At 55.8% G+C, this 17,984-nt stretch overlaps 1 protein-coding gene across 1 annotated transcript in view; it reads left to right on the top strand.

Annotated features, from left to right (window-relative positions):
* The window catches only part of LOC140722560 (NACHT, LRR and PYD domains-containing protein 3-like), an 84,089-nt gene extending 66,371 nt beyond the window's left edge, over nt 1-17,718 (top strand). The window contains exons 10-13 of the mRNA XM_073037263.1: nt 16,729-16,815; nt 16,973-17,143; nt 17,299-17,466; nt 17,631-17,718. Coding sequence (XP_072893364.1) covers nt 16,729-16,815; nt 16,973-17,143; nt 17,299-17,466; nt 17,631-17,718 — 514 coding nt within the window. The remainder of the gene's footprint in view (nt 1-16,728; nt 16,816-16,972; nt 17,144-17,298; nt 17,467-17,630) is intronic.
* The last annotated feature ends 266 nt before the right edge of the window (nt 17,719-17,984 follow it).

Here is a 17,984-nt window from a genome sequence, read left to right as displayed (position 1 = left end):
TGTGGGATCTCTCTTCCCCAACCCCCTTCCTCCCGTGTGTCCTCTATTCCCATCCCTCACTGTTCTTGTGGGATCTCCCTTCAACATCCCCAGTCCTGATTTTGGTTCGCTAGACCACCCATCCTCCTCCTGTCGGCTCTCCCTTCACTTTCACCCTTCCTGCATTTTGGCCTCTATTCTAATTCCCCTCTTCCTGTGACATCTGTCGTTCTCATCTCCCATTCGGATCTCTCTCCCCCACCCTCCTCCTCCTGTGGGATCTCTCTTCCCCATCCCCCTTCCTCCTGCGGAATCTCTCCTCCCCATCCCCTTCCTCCTGTGGGATATCTCTTCCCCATCCCCCTTCCTCCTGCGGGATTTCTCTCTCCCATCCCCCTTCCTCCTGTGGGATCTCACTTCCCCATCCCCCTTCATCCTGTGGGATCTCCCTCTTCCATCCCCCTTTCTCCTGTGGGAACTCTCTTCCCCATACCCCTTCCTCCTGTGGGATCTCTCTCTCCCATCCCCCTTCCTCCTGTGGGATCTCTCTTCCCCACTTCTCTTCCTCCTGTGGCATCTCTCTTCCCCATCCCCCTTCCTCCTGTGGTATCTCCCTTCCCCATCCAACTTCCTCCTGTGGGTCCTCTGTTCCCATCCCTCACACTTCTTGTGGGATATCCTTTCTATATCCCCAGTCCTGATTTTGGTTCCCTCGACCACCCATCCTCCTCCTGTCAGCTCTCCCTTCACTTTCCCCCTTCCTGCATTTGGGCCTCTGTTCTCATTCCCCTCTTCCTATGACATCTGTCGTTCTCATCTCCCATTCTCCCGTGGGATCTCTCTTCCCCATCCCACGTCATCCTATTGGATCTCACTTCCCCATCCCCGTTCCTCCTGTGGGATCTCTCTTCCCCATCCCCGTTCCTCCTGTGGGATCTCTCTTCCCCATTCCCTTCCGACTGTGGGAAATCTCTTCCCCATCCACCTTCCTCCTGTGGGATCTCTCTTACCTTCCCCCTTCCTCCTGTGGGATCTCTCTTCCCTATTCCCATTTTTCCTGTGGGATCTCTCTTCCACACCCCCCTTCCTCCTGCGGGATCTCTCTTCCACATCCCCTTCTTCCTGTGGGATCTCTCTTCCCCGTCCCCTTCCTCCAGAGGGATCTCTCTTCCCAATAACTGTCCCTCCGGTGGGATCTCTCTTCCCCATCCCCCTTCCTCCTGTGGTAACTCTCTTACCCAACCCCCTTCCTCCTGTGGGTCCTCTATTCCCATCCCTCACTGTTCTTGTGGGATCTCCCTTCAAAATCCCCAGTCCTGATTTTGGTTCGCTCGACCACCCATCCTCCTCCTGTCGGCTCTCCCTTCACTTTCACTCTTCCTGCATTTGGGCCTCTGTTCTAATTCCCCTCTTCCTGTGACATCTGTGGTTCTCATCTCCCATTCGGATCTCTCTTCCCCACCCTCCTCCTCCTGTGGGATCACTCTTCCCCATCCCACTTCCTCCTGTGGGATCTCTTCTCCCCAAACCCCTTCGTCCTGTGGGATCTCTCCTCCCCATCCCCCTTCCTCCTGTGGGATATCTTCGCCGAAAACCCCTTCCTCCTATGTGATCTTCCTTCCCCATCCCGCTTCATCCTGTGGGATCTCTCTTCCCCATCCCTCTTCCTCCTGCGGGATCTCTCTTCCCCATCCCCTTCCTCCTGTGGGATATCTCTTCCTAATCCCCCTTCCTCCTGTGGGATTTCTCTCTCCAATCCCACTTCCTCCTGTGGGATCTCTCTTCCCCAACCCCCTTCCTCCTGTGGGATGTCTCTTCCCCATCCCACTTCCTCCTGTAGGATCTCTCTTCCACATCCCGATTCCTCCTCTGGAATCTCTCTTCCCCATCCCCCTACCTCCTGTGGGATATCTTTTCCCCATCCGCCTTTCTCCTGTGGGATCTCTCTTCCCCATCCCCCTTCCTCCTGTGGGATCTCCCTTCCCCATTTCCCTTCCTACTGTGGGAATTCTCTTCCCTATTCCCATTCTTCCTGTGGGATCTCTCTTCCACACCCGCCTTCCTCCTGCGGGATCTCTCTTCCACATCCCCTTCCTCCTGTGGGATCTCTCTTCCCCGTCCCCTTCCTGCTGTTGAATCTCTGTTCCCAATAACCCTCCCTCCGGTGGGATCTCTCTTCCCCATCCTTCTCCTGTGGGATCTCTCTTCCCCAACCCCCTTCCTCCCGTGTGTCCTCTATTCCCATCCCTCACTGTTCTTGTGGGATCTCCCTTCAACATCCCCAGTCCTGATTTTGGTTCGCTAGACCACCCATCCTCCTCCTGTCGGCTCTCCCTTCACTTTCACCCTTCCTGCATTTTGGCCTCTATTCTAATTCCCCTCTTCCTGTGACATCTGTCGTTCTCATCTCCCATTCGGATCTCTCTCCCCCACCCTCCTCCTCCTGTGGGATCTCTCTTCCCCATCCCCCTTCCTCCTGTGGGTTCTCTCTTCCCCATCCCCATTCCTCCTGTGGGATCTCTCCTCCCCATGCCCATTCCTCCTGTGGGATATCTTCTCCCAAAACCCCTTCTTCCTATGTGATCTCACTTCCCCATCCCCTTCCTCCTGTGGGTTCTCTCTTCCCCATCCCCCTTCCTCCTGTGGGATCTCTCCTCCCCATGACCATTCCTCCTGTGGGATATCTCTTCCCCATCCTCCTTCTTCCTGTGGTATTTCTCTCTCCCATCCCCCTTCCTCCTGTGGGATCTCTCTTCCCCAACCCCCTTCCTCCTGTGGGTCCTCTATTGCCATCCCTCACTGTTCTTGTGGGATCTCCCTTTAACATCCCCTGTCCTGATTTTGGTTCGCTCGACCACCCCTCCTCCTCCTGTCGTCTCTCCCTTCACTTTACCCCTTCCTGCATTTGGGCCTCTGTTCTCATTCCCGTCTTCCGGTGAGATCTGTCGTTCTCATCTCCCAGTCGGAACTCTCTTCCCCACCCTCCTCCTCCTGTGGGATCTCTCTTCCCCATCCCACTTCCTCCTGTGGGATCTCTTCTCCCCAAACCCCTTCCTCCTCTGGAATCTCTCTTCCCCATCCCCCTACCTCCTGTGGGATCTCTTCTCCCCAAACCCCTTTCTCCTGTGGGATCTCTCTTCCCCATCCTCCTTCCTCCTGCGGAATCTCTCTTCACCATCCCCTTCCTCCTGTGGGATATCTCTTCCCCATCCCCCTTCCTCCTGTGGGATTTCTCTCTCCCATCCCCCTTTCTCCTGTGGGAACTCTCTTCCCCATACCCCTTCCTCCTGTGGGATCTCTCTTCCCCACTTCTCTTCCTCCTGTGGCATCTCTCTTCCCCATCCACCTTCCTCCTGTGGTATCTCTCTTCCCCATCCCACTTCCTCCTGTGGGTCCTCTATTCCCATCCCTCACACTTCTTGTGGGATCTCCTTTCTACATCCCCAGTCCTGATTTTGGTTCCCTCGACCACCCATCCTCCTCCTGTCGGCTCTCCCTTCACTTTCCCCCTTCCTGCATTTGGGCCTCTGTTCTCATTCCCCTCTTCCTATGACATCTGTCGTTCTCATCTCCCATTCTCCCGTGGGATCTCTCTTCCCCATCCCACGTCATCCTATTGGATCTCTCTTCCCCATCCCCGTTCCTCCTGTGGGATCTCTCTTCCCTATTCCCTTCCGACTGTGGGAAATCTCTTCCCCATCCACCTTCCTCCTGTGGGATCTCTCTTACCTTCCCCCTTCCTCCTGTGGGATCTCTCTTCCCTATTCCCATTCTTCCTGTGGGATCTCTCTTCCACACCCCCCTTCCTCCTGCGGGATCTCTCTTCCACATCCCCTTCTTCCTGTGGGATCTCTCTTCCCCGTCCCCTTCCTCCAGAGGGATCTCTCTTCCCAATAACTGTCCCTCCGGTGGGATCTCTCTTCCCCATCCCCCTTCCTCCTGTGGTAACTCTCTTACCCAACCCCATTCCTCCTGTGGGTCCTCTATTCCCATCCCTCACTGTTCTTGTGGGATCTCCCTTCAAAATCCCCAGTCCTGATTTTGGTTCCCTCGACCACCCATCCTCCTCCTGTCGGCTCTCCCTTCACTTTCACTCTTCCTGCATTTGGGCCTCTGTTCTAATTCCCCTCTTCCTGTGACATCTGTGGTTCTCATCTCCCATTCGGATCTCTCTTCCCCACCCTCCTCCTCCTGTGGGATCACTCTTCCCCATCCCACTTCCTCCTGTGGGATCTCTTCTCCCCAAACCCCTTCGTCCTGTGGGATCTCTCCTCCCCATCCCCCTTCCTCCTGTGGGATATCTTCGCCGAAAACCCCTTCCTCCTATGTGATCTTCCTTCCCCATCCCGCTTCATCCTGTGCGATCTCTCATCCCCATCCCTCTTCCTCCTGCGGGATCTCTCTTCCCCATCCCCTTCCTCCTGTGGGATATCTCTTCCCTATTCCCATTCTTCCTGTGGGATCTCTCTTCCACACCCGCCTTCCTCCTGCGGGATCTCTCTTCCACATCCCCTTCCTCCTGTGGGATCTCTCTTCCCCGTCCACTTCCTGCTATTGGATCTCTGTTCCCAATAACCCTCCCTCCGGTGGGATCTCTCTTCCCCATCCTTCTCCAGTGGGATCTCTCTTCCCCATCCCACTTCCTCCTGTGGGCTCTCTTCTCCCCAAACCCCTCCCTCCTGTGGGATCTCCCTTCACCATCCCCCTCCCTCCGGTGGGATCTCTCGTCGCCACCCCCTTCCTCCTGTGGGTCCTCTATTCCCATCCCTCACTGTTCTTGTGGGATCTCCCTTTAACATCCCCTGTCCTGATTTTGGTTCGCTCGACCACCCCTCCTCCTCCTGTCGTCTCTCCCTTCACTTTCCCCCTTCCTGCATTTGGGCCTCTGTTCTCATTCCCGTCTTCCGGTGACATCTGTCGTTCTCATCTCCCAGTCGGAACTCTCTTCCCCACCCTCCTCCTCCTGTGGGATCTCTCTTCCCCATCCCACTCCCTCCTGTGGGATCTCTCTTCCCCATCCCCCTTCCTCCTGTGGGATCTCTCTTCCACATCCCCCTTCCTCCTGTGGGATCTCTCTTCCCCATCCCCCTTCCTCCTGTGGGATCTCTCTTCCACATCCCCCTTCCTCCTCTGGAATCTCTCTTCCCCACCCTCCTCCTCCTGTGGGATCTCTCTTCCCCATCCCACTCCCTCCTGTGGGATCTCTCTTCCCCATCCCCCTTCCTCCTGTGGGATCTCTCTTCCACATCCCCCTTCCTCCTGTGGGATCTCTCTTCCCCATCCCCCTTCCTCCTGTGGGATCTCTCTTCCACATCCGCCTTCCTCCTCTCGAATCTCTCTTCCCCATCCCCCTACCTCCTGTGGGATATCTTTTCCCCATCCGCCTTCCTCCTGTGGGATCTCTTCTCCCCAAACCCCTTTCTCCTGTGGGATCTCTCTTCCCCATCCCCCTTCCTCCTGCGGAATCTCTCTTCCCCATCCCCTTCCTCCTGTGGGATATCTCTTCCCCATCCCCCTTCCTCCTGTGGGATCTCACTTCCCCATCCCCCTTCATCCTGTGGGATCTCCCTCTTCCATCCCCCTTTCTCCTGTGGGAACTCTCTTCCCCATACCCCTTCCTCCTGTGGGATCTCTCTCTCCCATCCCCCTTCCTCCTGTGGGATCTCTCTTCCCCACTTCTCTTCCTCCTGTGGCATCTCTCTTCCCCATCCCCCTTCCTCCTGTGGTATCTCTCTTCCCCATCCAACTTCCTCCTGTGGGTCCTCTGTTCCCATCCCTCACACTTCTTGTGGGATCTCCTTTCTATATCCCCAGTCCTGATTTTGGTTCCCTCGACCACCCATCCTCCTCCTGTCAGCTCTCCCTTCACTTTCCCCCTTCCTGCATTTGGGCCTCTGTTCTCATTCCCCTCTTCCTATGACATCTGTCGTTCTCATCTCCCATTCTCCCGTGGGATCTCTCTTCCCCATCCCACGTCATCCTATTGGATCTCACTTCCCCATCCCCGTTCCTCCTGTGGGATCTCTCTTCCCCATCCCCGTTCCTCCTGTGGGATCTCTCTTCCCCATTCCCTTCCGACTGTGGGAAATCTCTTCCCCATCCACCTTCCTCCTGTGGGATCTCTCTTACCTTCCCCCTTCCTCCTGTGGGATCTCTCTTCCCTATTCCCATTTTTCCTGTGGGATCTCTCTTCCCCACCCCCCTTCCTCCTATGTGATCTTCCTTCCCCATCCCGCTTCATCCTGTGGATTCTCTCTTCCCCATCCCTCTTCCTCCTGCGGGATCTCTCTTCCCCATCCCCTTCCTCCTGTGGGATATCTCTTCCCTATTCCCATTCTTCCTGTGGGATCTCTCTTCCACACCCGCCTTCCTCCTGCGGGATCTCTCTTCCACATCCCCTTCCTCCTGTGGGATCTCTCTTCCCCGTCCACTTCCTGCTATTGGATCTCTGTTCCCAATAACCCTCCCTCCGGTGGGATCTCTCTTCCCCATCCTTCTCCAGTGGGATCTCTCTTCCCCATCCCACTTCCTCCTGTGGGCTCTCTTCTCCCCAAACCCCTCCCTCCTGTGGGATCTCTCTTCACCATCCCCCTCCCTCCGGTGGGATCTCTCGTCGCCACCCCCTTCCTCCTGTGGGTCCTCTATTCCCATCCCTCACTGTTCTTGTGGGATCTCCCTTTAACATCCCCTGTCCTGATTTTGGTTCGCTCGACCACCCCTCCTCCTCCTGTCGTCTCTCCCTTCACTTTCCCCCTTCCTGCATTTGGGCCTCTGTTCTCATTCCCGTCTTCCGGTGACATCTGTCGTTCTCATCTCCCAGTCGGAACTCTCTTCCCCACCCTCCTCCTCCTGTGGGATCTCTCTTCCCCATCCCACTCCCTCCTGTGGGATCTCTCTTCCCCATCCCCCTTCCTCCTGTGGGATCTCTCTTCCACATCCCCCTTCCTCCTGTGGGATCTCTCTTCCCCATCCCCCTTCCTCCTGTGGGATCTCTCTTCCACATCCCCCTTCCTCCTCTGGAATCTCTCTTCCCCACCCTCCTCCTCCTGTGGGATCTCTCTTCCCCATCCCACTCCCTCCTGTGGGATCTCTCTTCCCCATCCCCCTTCCTCCTGTGGGATCTCTCTTCCACATCCCCCTTCCTCCTGTGGGATCTCTCTTCCCCATCCCCCTTCCTCCTGTGGGATCTCTCTTCCACATCCGCCTTCCTCCTCTGGAATCTCTCTTCCCCATCCCCCTACCTCCTGTGGGATATCTTTTCCCCATCCGCCTTCCTCCTGTGGGATCTCTTCTCCCCAAACCCCTTTCTCCTGTGGGATCTCTCTTCCCCATCCCCCTTCCTCCTGCGGAATCTCTCTTCCCCATCCCCTTCCTCCTGTGGGATATCTCTTCCCCATCCCCCTTTCTCCTGTGGGAACTCTCTTCCCCATACCCCTTCCTCCTGTGGGATCTCTCTCTCCCATCCCCCTTCCTCCTGTGGGATCTCTCTTCCCCACTTCTCTTCCTCCTGTGGCATCTCTCTTCCCCATCCCCCTTCCTCCTGTGGTATCACTCTTCCCCATCCAACTTCCTCCTGTGGGTCCTCTGTTCCCATCCCTCACACTTCTTGTGGGATCTCCTTTCTATATCCCCAGTCCTGATTTTGGTTCCCTCGACCACCCATCCTCCTCCTGTCAGCTCTCCCTTCACTTTCCCCCTTCCTGCATTTGGGCCTCTGTTCTCATTCCCCTCTTCCTATGACATCTGTCGTTCTCATCTCCCATTCTCCCGTGGGATCTCTCTTCCCCATCCCACGTCATCCTATTGGATCTCACTTCCCCATCCCCGTTCCTCCTGTGGGATCTCACTTCCCCATCCCCGTTCCTCCTGTGGGATCTCTCTTACCTTCCCCCTTCCTCCTGTGGGATCTCTCTTCCCTATTCCCATTTTTCCTGTGGGATCTCTCTTCCACACCCCCCTTCCTCCTGCGGGATCTCTCTTCCACATCCCCTTCTTCCTGTGGGATCTCTCTTCCCAATAACTGTCCCTCCGGTGGGATCTCTCTTCCCCATCCCCCTTCCTCCTGTGGTAACTCTCTTACCCAACCCCCTTCCTCCTGTGGGTCCTCTATTCCCATCCCTCACTGTTCTTGTGGGATCTCCCTTCAAAATCCCCAGTCCTGATTTTGGTTCGCTCGACCACCCATCCTCCTCCTGTCGGCTCTCCCTTCACTTTCACTCTTCCTGCATTTGGGCCTCTGTTCTAATTCCCCTCTTCCTGTGACATCTGTGGTTCTCATCTCCCATTCGGATCTCTCTTCCCCACCCTCCTCCTCCTGTGGGATCACTCTTCCCCATCCCACTTCCTCCTGTGGGATCTCTTCTCCCCAAACCCCTTCGTCCTGTGGGATCTCTCCTCCCCATCCCCCTTCCTCCTGTGGGATATCTTCGCCGAAATCCCCTTCCTCCTATGTGATCTTCCTTCCCCATCCCGCTTCATCCTGTGGGATCTCTCTTCCCCATCCCTCTTCCTCCTGCGGGATCTCTCTTCCCCATCCCCTTCCTCCTGTGGGATATCTCTTCCTAATCCCCCTTCCTCCTGTGGGATTTCTCTCTCCAATCCCACTTCCTCCTGTGGGATCTCTCTTCCCCAACCCCCTTCCTCCTGTGGGATGTCTCTTCCCCATCCCACTTCCTCCTGTGGGATCTCTCTTCCACATCCCGATTCCTCCTCTGGAATCTCTCTTCCCCATCCCCCTACCTCCTGTGGGATATCTTTTCCCCATCCGCCTTTCTCCTGTGGGATCTCTCTTCCCCATCCCCCTTCCTCCTGTGGGATCTCCCTTCCCCATTTCCCTTCCTACTGTGGGAATTCTCTTCCCTATTCCCATTCTTCCTGTGGGATCTCTCTTCCACACCCGCCTTCCTCCTGCGGGATCTCTCTTCCACATCCCCATCCTCCTGTGGGATCTCTCTTCCCCGTCCCCTTCCTGCTGTTGAATCTCTGTTCCCAATAACCATCCCTCCGGTGGGATCTCTCTTCCCCATCCTTCTCCTGTGGGATCTCTCTTCCCCATCCCTCTTCCTCCTGTGGGCTCTCTTCTCCCCAAACCCCTCCCTCCTGTGGGATCTCTCTTCACCATCCCCCTCCCTCCGGTGGGATCTCTCGTCGCCACCCCCTTCCTCCTGTGGGATCTCTCTTCCCCATATGCCTTCGTCCTGTGGGATGTCTCTTCCCATTCCGCCTAACTCCAGTGGTATCTCTTTTCCCCATCCCCCATTCTCCGGTGGGTCCTCTGTTCCCATCCCTCACTGTTCTTGTGGGATCTCCCTTCTACATCCCCAGTCCTGATTTTGGTTCGCTCGTCCATCCGACCTCCTCCTGTCGGCCCTCTCTTCACCATCCCCCTTCCTGCATTTGGGCCTCTGTGCTGATTCCCCTCTTCCTGTGACATCTGTCATTCTCATCTCCCTTTCTCCGGTGGGATCACTCTTCCCCGCCCCCCTTCCTCCTGTGGGACCTCTTTTCCCCATCCCCCTCCCTCCTGTGGGCTCTCTTCTCCCCAAACCCCTCCCTCCGGTGAGATCTCTCTTCCCCACTCCCTTCCTCCTGTGGGACATCTCTTCCCCATCCCCCTCCCTCCTGTGGGATCTCTCTTCCCCATCCCCCTCCCTCGGGTGGGATCTCTCTTTCCCACCCCCTTCCTCCTGTGGGATCTCTCTTCCCCTTCCGCCTTCCTCCTGCGGGATCTCTCTTCCCCATCCACTTCCTCCTGTGGGATATCTCTTCCCCCTTCCTCCTGTGGTAACTCTCTTCCCCAACCCCCTTCCTCCTGTGTGTCCTCTATTCCCATCCCTCACTGTTCTTGTGGGATCTCCCGTCAACATCCCCAGTCCTGATTTTGGTTCGCTCGACCACCCATCCTCCTCCTGTCGGCTCTCCCTTCACTTTCACCCTTCCTGAATTTGGGCCTCTGTTCTAATTACCCTCTTCCTGTGACATCTGTCGTTCTAATCTCCCATTCGGATCTCTCTTCCTCACCCTCCTCCTCCTGTGGGATCTCTCTTCCCCATCCCACTTCCTCCTGTGGGATATCTTCTCCCAAAACCCCTTCCTCGTATGTGATCTTCCTTCCCCATCCCCCTTCCTCCTGTGGGATCTCTCTTCCGCATCCCCCTTCCTCCTGCGGGATCTCTCTTCCCCATCCCCTTCCTCCTGTGGGATATCTCTTCACCATCCCCCTTCTTCCTGTGGGATTTCTCTCTCCCATTCCCCTTCCTCCTATGGGATCTCTCTTCCCCACCCCCCTTCCTCCTGTGGGATCTCTCTTCCCCATCCCCCTTCCTCCTGTGGGATCTCTCTTCCCCAACCCCCTCCCTCCTGTGTGTCCTCTATTCCCATCCCTCACTGTTCTTGTGGGATCTCCCTTCAACATCCCCAGTCCTGATTTTGGTTCGCTCGACCACCCATCCTCCTCCTGTCGGTTCTCCCTTCACGTTCACGCTTCCTGCATTTGGGCCTCTGTTCTAATTCCCCTCTTCCTGTGACATCTGTCGTTCTCATCTCCCATTCGGATCTCTCTTCACCACCCTCCTCCTCCTGTGGGATCTCTCTTCCCCATCCCACTTCCTCCTGTGGGATCTCTTCTCCCCATACCCCTTCCTCCTGTGGGATCTCTCTTCCCTATCCCCCTTCCTCCTGTGGGATTTCTCTCTCCCATCCCCCTTCCTCCTGTGGGATCTCTCTTCCCCAAACCCCTTCCTCCTGTGGGTCCTCTATTCCCATCCCTCACTGTTCTTGTGGGATCTCCCTTTAACATCCCCAGTCCTGATTTTGGTTCGCTCGACCACCCTTCCTCCTCCTGTCGGCTCTCCCTTCACTTTCCCCCTTCCTGCATTTGGGCCTCTGTTCTCATTCCCCTCTTCCTGTGACATCTGTCGTTCTCATCTCCCATTCGGAACTCTCTTCCCCACCCTCCTCCTCCTGTGGGATCTCTCTTCCCCATCCCCCTTCCTCCAGTGGGATCTCTCTTCCACATCCCCCTTCCTCCTCTGGAATCTCTCTTCCCCATCCCCCTACCTCCTGTGTGATATCTTTTCCCCATCCGCCTTCCTCCTGTGGGATCTCTGTTCCCCATCCCCCTTCCTCCTGTGGGATCTCCCTTCCCCATTTCCCTTCCGACTGTGGGAATTCTCTTCCCCATCCCCCTTCCTCCTGTAAGCTCTCCCTTCTATATCCCCCTTCCTCCTGTATGAAATCTCTTCTCCATTCTTCCTCCTCTTGTCGGTTCTCCTATCCCCATTCTGTCCTGCTGTTGGATCTCCATTCCCCTTCCCCCTTCTTCCTGTGGGATCTCTCTGTCGCAAACCCCTTCATCCCTTGGGTTTTCTCTTCGCCATCCCACTTCCTCCTCTGGGATATCTCTTCCCCACCCGCCTTCCTCCTGTGGGATCACTCGTCCATTGCCCCTTCCTCCTGTGGGCTCTCTCTTCCCCATTCCCTTACCCCTCTGGAATCTCTCTTCCCCATCCCCCTTCCTCCCGTGGGATCTCTCTTCCCCATCCCCTTCCTCCTCTGGAATCTCTCTTCCCCATCCGCCTTCCTTCTGTGGGATCTCTCTTCCCATTCCGCCTAACTCCAGTGGTATCTCTTTTCCCCATCCCCCATTCTCCGGTGGGTCCTCTGTTCCCATCCCTCACTGTTCTTGTGGGATCTCCCTTCTACATCCCCAGTCCTGATTTTGGTTCGCTCGTCCATCCGACCTCCTCCTGTCGGCCCTCTCTTCACCATCCCCCTTCCTGCATTTGGGCCTCTGTGCTGATTCCCCTCTTCCTGTGACATCTGTCATTCTCATCTCCCTTTCTCCGGTGGGATCACTCTTCCCCGCCCCCCTTCCTCCTGTGGGACCTCTTTTCCCCATCCCCCTCCCTCCTGTGGGCTCTCTTCTCCCCAAACCCCTCCCTCCGGTGAGATCTCTCTTCCCCACTCCCTTCCTCCTGTGGGACATCTCTTCCCCATCCCCCTCCCTCCTGTGGGATCTCTCTTCCCCATCCCCCTCCCTCGGGTGGGATCTCTCTTTCCCACCCCCTTCCTCCTGTGGGATCTCTCTTCCCCTTCCGCCTTCCTCCTGCGGGATCTCTCTTCCCCATCCACTTCCTCCTGTGGGATATCTCTTCCCCCTTCCTCCTGTGGGATCTCTCTTCCCCACACCCCTTCCTCCTGTGGGATCTCTCTTCCCCATCCCCCTTCCTCCTGTGGTAACTCTCTTCCCCAACACCCTTCCTCCTGTGTGTCCTCTATTCCCATCCCTCACTGTTCTTGTGGGATCTCCCGTCAACATCCCCAGTCCTGATTTTGGTTCGCTCGAACACCCATCCTCCTCCTGTCGGCTCTCCCTTCACTTTCACCCTTCCTGAATTTGGGCCTCTGTTCTAATTACCCTCTTCCTGTGACATCTGTCGTTCTAATCTCCCATTCGGATCATTCTTCCTCACCCTCCTCCTCCTGTGGGATCTCTCTTCCCCACCCCACTTCCTCCTGTGGGATATCTTCTCCCAAAACCCCTTCCTCGTATGTGATCTTCCTTCCCCATCCCCCTTCCTCCTGTGGGATCTCTCTTCCGCATCCCCCTTCCTCCTGCGGGATCTCTCTTCCCCATCCCCTTCCTCCTGTGGGATATCTCTTCACCATCCCCCTTCTTCCTGTGGGATTTCTCTCTCCCATTCCCCTTCCTCCTATGGGATCTCTCTTCCCCACCCCCCTTCCTCCTGTGGGATCTCTCTTCCCCATCCCCCTTCCTCCTGTGGGATCTCTCTTCCCCAACCCCCTCCCTCCTGTGTGTCCTCTATTCCCATCACTCACTGTTCTTGTGGGATCTCCCTTCAACATCCCCAGTCCTGATTTTGGTTCGCTCGACCACCCATCCTCCTCCTGTCGGTTCTCCCTTCACGTTCACGCTTCCTGCATTTGGGCCTCTGTTCTAATTCCCCTCTTCCTGTGACATCTGTCGTTCTCATCTCCCATTCGGATCTCTCTTCACCACCCTCCTCCTCCTGTGGGATCTCTCTTCCCCATCCCACTTCCTCCTGTGGGATCTCTTCTCCCCATACCCCTTCCTCCTGTGGGATCTCTCTTCCCTATCCCCCTTCCTCATGTGGGATTTCTCTCTCCCATCCCCCTTCCTCCTGTGGGATCTCTCTTCCCCAAACCCCTTCCTCCTGTGGGTCCTCTATTCCCATCCCTCACTGTTCTTGTGGGATCTCCCTTTAACTTCCCCAGTCCTGATTTTGGTTCGCTCGACCACCCTTCCTCCTCCTGTCGGCTCTCCCTTCACTTTCCCCCTTCCTGCATTTGGGCCTCTGTTCTCATTCCCCTCTTCCTGTGACATCTGTCGTTCTCATCTCCCATTCGGAACTCTCTTCCCCACCCTCCTCCTCCTGTGGGATCTCTCTTCCCCATCCCCCTTCCTCCTGTGGGATCTCTCTTCCACACCCCCCTTCCTCCTCTGGAATCTCTCTTCCCCATCCCCCTACCTCCTGTGTGATATCTTTTCCCCATCCGCCTTCCTCCTGTGGGATCTCTGTTCCCCATCCCCCTTCCTCCTGTGGGATCTCCCTTCCCCATTTCCCTTCCGACTGTGGGAATTCTCTTCCCCATCCCCCTTCCTCCTGTAAGCTCTCCCTTCTATATCCCCCTTCCTCCTGTATGAAATCTCTTCTCCATTCTTCCTCCTCTTGTCGGTTCTCCTATCCCCATTCTGTCCTGCTGTTGGATCTCCATTCCCCTTCCCCCTTCTTCCTGTGGGATCTCTCTGTCGCAAACCCCTTCATCCCTTGGGTTTTCTCTTCGCCATCCCACTTCCTCCTCTGGGATATCTCTTCCCCACCCGCCTTCCTCCTGTGGGATCACTCGTCCATTGCCCCTTCCTCCTGTGGGCTCTCTCTTCCCCATTCCCTTACCCCTCTGGAATCTCTCTTCCCCATCCCCCTTCCTCCCGTGGGATCTCTCTTCCCCATCCCCTTCCTCCTCTGGAATCTCTCTTCCCCATCCGCCTTCCTTCTGTGGGATCTCTCTTCCCATTCCGCCTAACTCCAGTGGTATCTCTTTTCCCATCCCCCATTCTCCGGTGGGTCCTCTGTTCCCATCCCTCACTGTTCTTGTGGGATCTCCCTTCTACATCCCCAGTCCTGATTTTGGTTCGCTCGTCCATCCGACCTCCTCCTGTCGGCCCTCTCTTCACCATCCCCCTTCCTGCATTTGGGCCTCTGTGCTGATTCCCCTCTTCCTGTGACATCTGTCATTCTCATCTCCCTTTCTCCGGTGGGATCACTCTTCCCCGCCCCCCTTCCTCCTGTGGGACCTCATTTCCCCATCCCCCTCCCTCCTGTGGGCTCTCTTCTCCCCAAACCCCTCCCTCCGGTGAGATCTCTCTTCCCCACTCCCTTCCTCCTGTGGGACATCTCTTCCCCATCCCCCTCCCTCCTGTGGGATCTCTCTTCCCCATCCCCCTCCCTCGGGTGGGATCTCTCTTTCCCACCCCCTTCCTCCTGTGGGATCTCTCTTCCCCTTCCGCCTTCCTCCTGCGGGATCTCTCTTCCCCATCCACTTCCTCCTGTGGGATATCTCTTCCCCCTTCCTCCTGTGGGATCTCTCTTCCCCACCCCCCTTCCTCCTGTGGGATCTCTCTTCCCCATCCCCCTTCCTCCTGTGGTAACTCTCTTCCCCAACCCCCTTCCTCCTGTGTGTCCTCTATTCCCATCCCTCACTGTTCTTGTGGGATCTCCCGTCAACATCCCCAGTCCTGATTTTGGTTCGCTCGACCACCCATCCTCCTCCTGTCGGCTCTCCCTTCACTTTCACCCTTCCTGAATTTGGGCCTCTGTTCTAATTACCCTCTTCCTGTGACATCTGTCGTTCTAATCTCCCATTCGGATCTCTCTTCACCACCCTCCTCCTCCTGTGGGATCTCTCTTCCCCATCCCACTTCCTCCTGTGGGATCTCTTCTCCCCATACCCCTTCCTCCTGTGGGATCTCTCTTCCCTATCCCCCTTCCTCATGTGGGATTTCTCTCTCCCATCCCCCTTCCTCCTGTGGGATCTCTCTTCCCCAAACCCCTTCCTCCTGTGGGTCCTCTATTCCCATCCCTCACTGTTCTTGTGGGATCTCCCTTTAACATCCCCAGTCCTGATTTTGGTTCGCTCGACCACCCTTCCTCCTCCTGTCGGCTCTCCCTTCACTTTCCCCCTTCCTGCATTTGGGCCTCTGTTCTCATTCCCCTCTTCCTGTGACATCTGTCGTTCTCATCTCCCATTCGGAACTCTCTTCCCCACCCTCCTCCTCCTGTGGGATCTCTCTTCCCCATCCCCCTTCCTCCTGTGGGATCTCTCTTCCACATCCCCCTTTCTCCTCTGGAATCTCTCTTCCCCATCCCCCTACCTCCTGTGTGATATCTTTTCCCCATCCGCCTTCCTCCTGTGGGATCTCTGTTCCCCATCCCCCTTCCTCCTGTGGGATCTCCCTTCCCCATTTCCCTTCCGACTGTGGGAATTCTCTTCCCCATCCCCCTTCCTCCTGTAAGCTCTCCCTTCTATATCCCCCTTCCTCCTGTATGAAATCTCTTCTCCATTCTTCCTCCTCTTGTCGGTTCTCCTATCCCCATTCTGTCCTGCTGTTGGATCTCCATTCCCCTTCCCCCTTCTTCCTGTGGGATCTCTCTGTCGCAAACCCCTTCATCCCTTGGGTTTTCTCTTCGCCATCCCACTTCCTCCTCTGGGATATCTCTTCCCCACCCGCCTTCCTCCTGTGGGATCACTCGTCCATTGCCCCTTCCTCCTGTGGGCTCTCTCTTCCCCATTCCCTTACCCCTCTGGAATCTCTCTTCCCCATCCCCCTTCCTCCCGTGGGATCTCTCTTCCCCATCCCCTTCCTCCTCTGGAATCTCTCTTCCCCATCCGCCTTCCTTCTGTGGGATCTCTCTTCCCCATTCCCCTCCTCCTTTGGAATCTCTCTTCGCCATCCCCCTTCCTCCCGTGGGATCTCTCTTCCCCATCACCCTTCCTCCTGTGGGATATCTCTTCCCCATCCGCCTTCCTCCTTTGGGATCACTCGTCCATCCTTCTTCCTCCTGTGGGATTTGTCATCCCATGCCCCCTCTTCCTGTGGGATCTCTCTTTCCCATTTCCATTCCTTCTGAGGTTTTTCTCCTACTCATCCCCCATCATCCTGTATGATCTCTCTTCCCCATCCCCCTTCCTCCTGTGGGATCTCTCTTCCCCACCCCCTTTCTTCCTGGTGGATTTCCCTTCCCCTTCCCCCTTCCTCCTGTGGTATCTCTCTTCCCCATCCCCCTTCCTCCTGTGGGATCTCTCTTCCCTATCCCCTTTCCTCCTGTGGGATCTCTCTTCCCCATCCCCCTTCCTCCTGTGGGATCACTCTTCCCCACCCCCACCCTCCTGTGGGATCTCTCTTCCCCATCCCTTTATCTCGGGTTGCTCTACTTCACTGTGTCCCGTTGACATTTCTGCATTTCCTTCAGGAACACTTTTCTCTCCATCGGAGAATGGGAGAGAATATGTGGAGTTTACAGGGTCACACCGACAGACGAAATTACTGACATTCGGCGAATACCCTGGAGCTGGGCAGTGAGGGACTTTGACAGTGATGGGAACTCCGATCAGTTTAATGTTTCCTGAAATATCCGAGTGAGAGAAATTCCCTCAGACCCACGGTTTTGAATCACTTTGTTCATCAATCTGTCTGTTTGTGTTTAGACTTGGGTTGAATGACCTGGGAGATTCAGGAGTGAAACTGGTGTCTGCGGCTCTGAGGAACCCGGAGTGTAAAATACAGAAACTGGAGTAAGTACCAGACTGTGGGAGATTGTGTTTACAGTCACTGGGTGTCTGACACTGAACATTAATGTGAATTTTGATTGTGTTACTGATAAACTCTGGGGATTTGTACCGTCTTCTGTCTCTCTGTGTTCTTCACACACACTCTCTCTCTCATCTCCAGGCTGTACAATGTCGGTCTCACAGATTCTGGTGCCGAGGATCTCGCCTCCGCTCTCAGTACAAACCCATCACTGACGGAGCTGAACCTGAGTGAAAATAAACTGGGAGATTCAGGAGTGAAACTGGTGTCTGCAGCTCTGAGGAACCCGGAGTGCAAAATACAGAAACTGCGGTAAATACCAGACTGTGGGAGATTGTGTTTACAGTCACTGGGTGTCTGACACTGAACATTAATGTGATCAGTAATTGTGTTACTGATAAACTCTGGGGATTTGTACCGTCTCCTGTCTCTCTGTGTCCTTCATCCTCACTCTCTCTCATCTCCAGTCTGATGGATGTCAGTATCACAGATTCTGGTGCCGAGGATCTCGTCTCCGCTCTCAGTACAAAATCATCACTGACTGAGCTGGTTCTGGGTCACAACTCTCTGACAGACCGATCTGTCCCCGCTCTCCGCCGCCTCATACTGACTCACCCGAGTCTGGAGCTGATCGGGTGAGTGTTTGTGTCAATGTTCAATGTGATAAAATATCAGCGGATCCGCGGATTTTCTGGTGATATTTGTCTGTGAGTGTTGTTGAAACATTAAGTCCTATCCCTTGTTAGTGATTCTGTAGTGTAATCTGTTTATTTCATCTTTATTCTTCCATCTGTTTCAGGCTGATGTGGAATCCGTTCAGTGAGAGCGGGGAGAAGGAACTGAGATCTCGGCAGGGAGTCAGACCCGGACTGAAAGTGTATCTGTGAACATCTGAATGTGTGAACATCCCCGCCCGCGGGATGGGGACATCTTGGCCGATTCCCCGCCCTCCCCTTTAACTCCCGCCTTTACCTTTAATGGCCGCGCGCCGGGGGTGATTCCCAACGATTTTAACAGAACCGGCTCAGGTCTCGCGCTGTGTGTCACTCGGAGCTGTCCCGCAGTGACGTGTTTCCGCCTGTTGTCCGGCGGGGCAGCTTCAGCCGGATGTGCGTTTTGGAGACTCCCACGTGGCACCCCGGGGAATTACCCA

Source organism: Hemitrygon akajei, unplaced genomic scaffold (assembly GCF_048418815.1).
Source record: "Hemitrygon akajei unplaced genomic scaffold, sHemAka1.3 Scf000080, whole genome shotgun sequence".
NCBI classification, from domain to species: domain Eukaryota; kingdom Metazoa; phylum Chordata; class Chondrichthyes; order Myliobatiformes; family Dasyatidae; genus Hemitrygon; species Hemitrygon akajei.
This window is presented reverse-complemented; position numbering and strand designations above follow the sequence as displayed.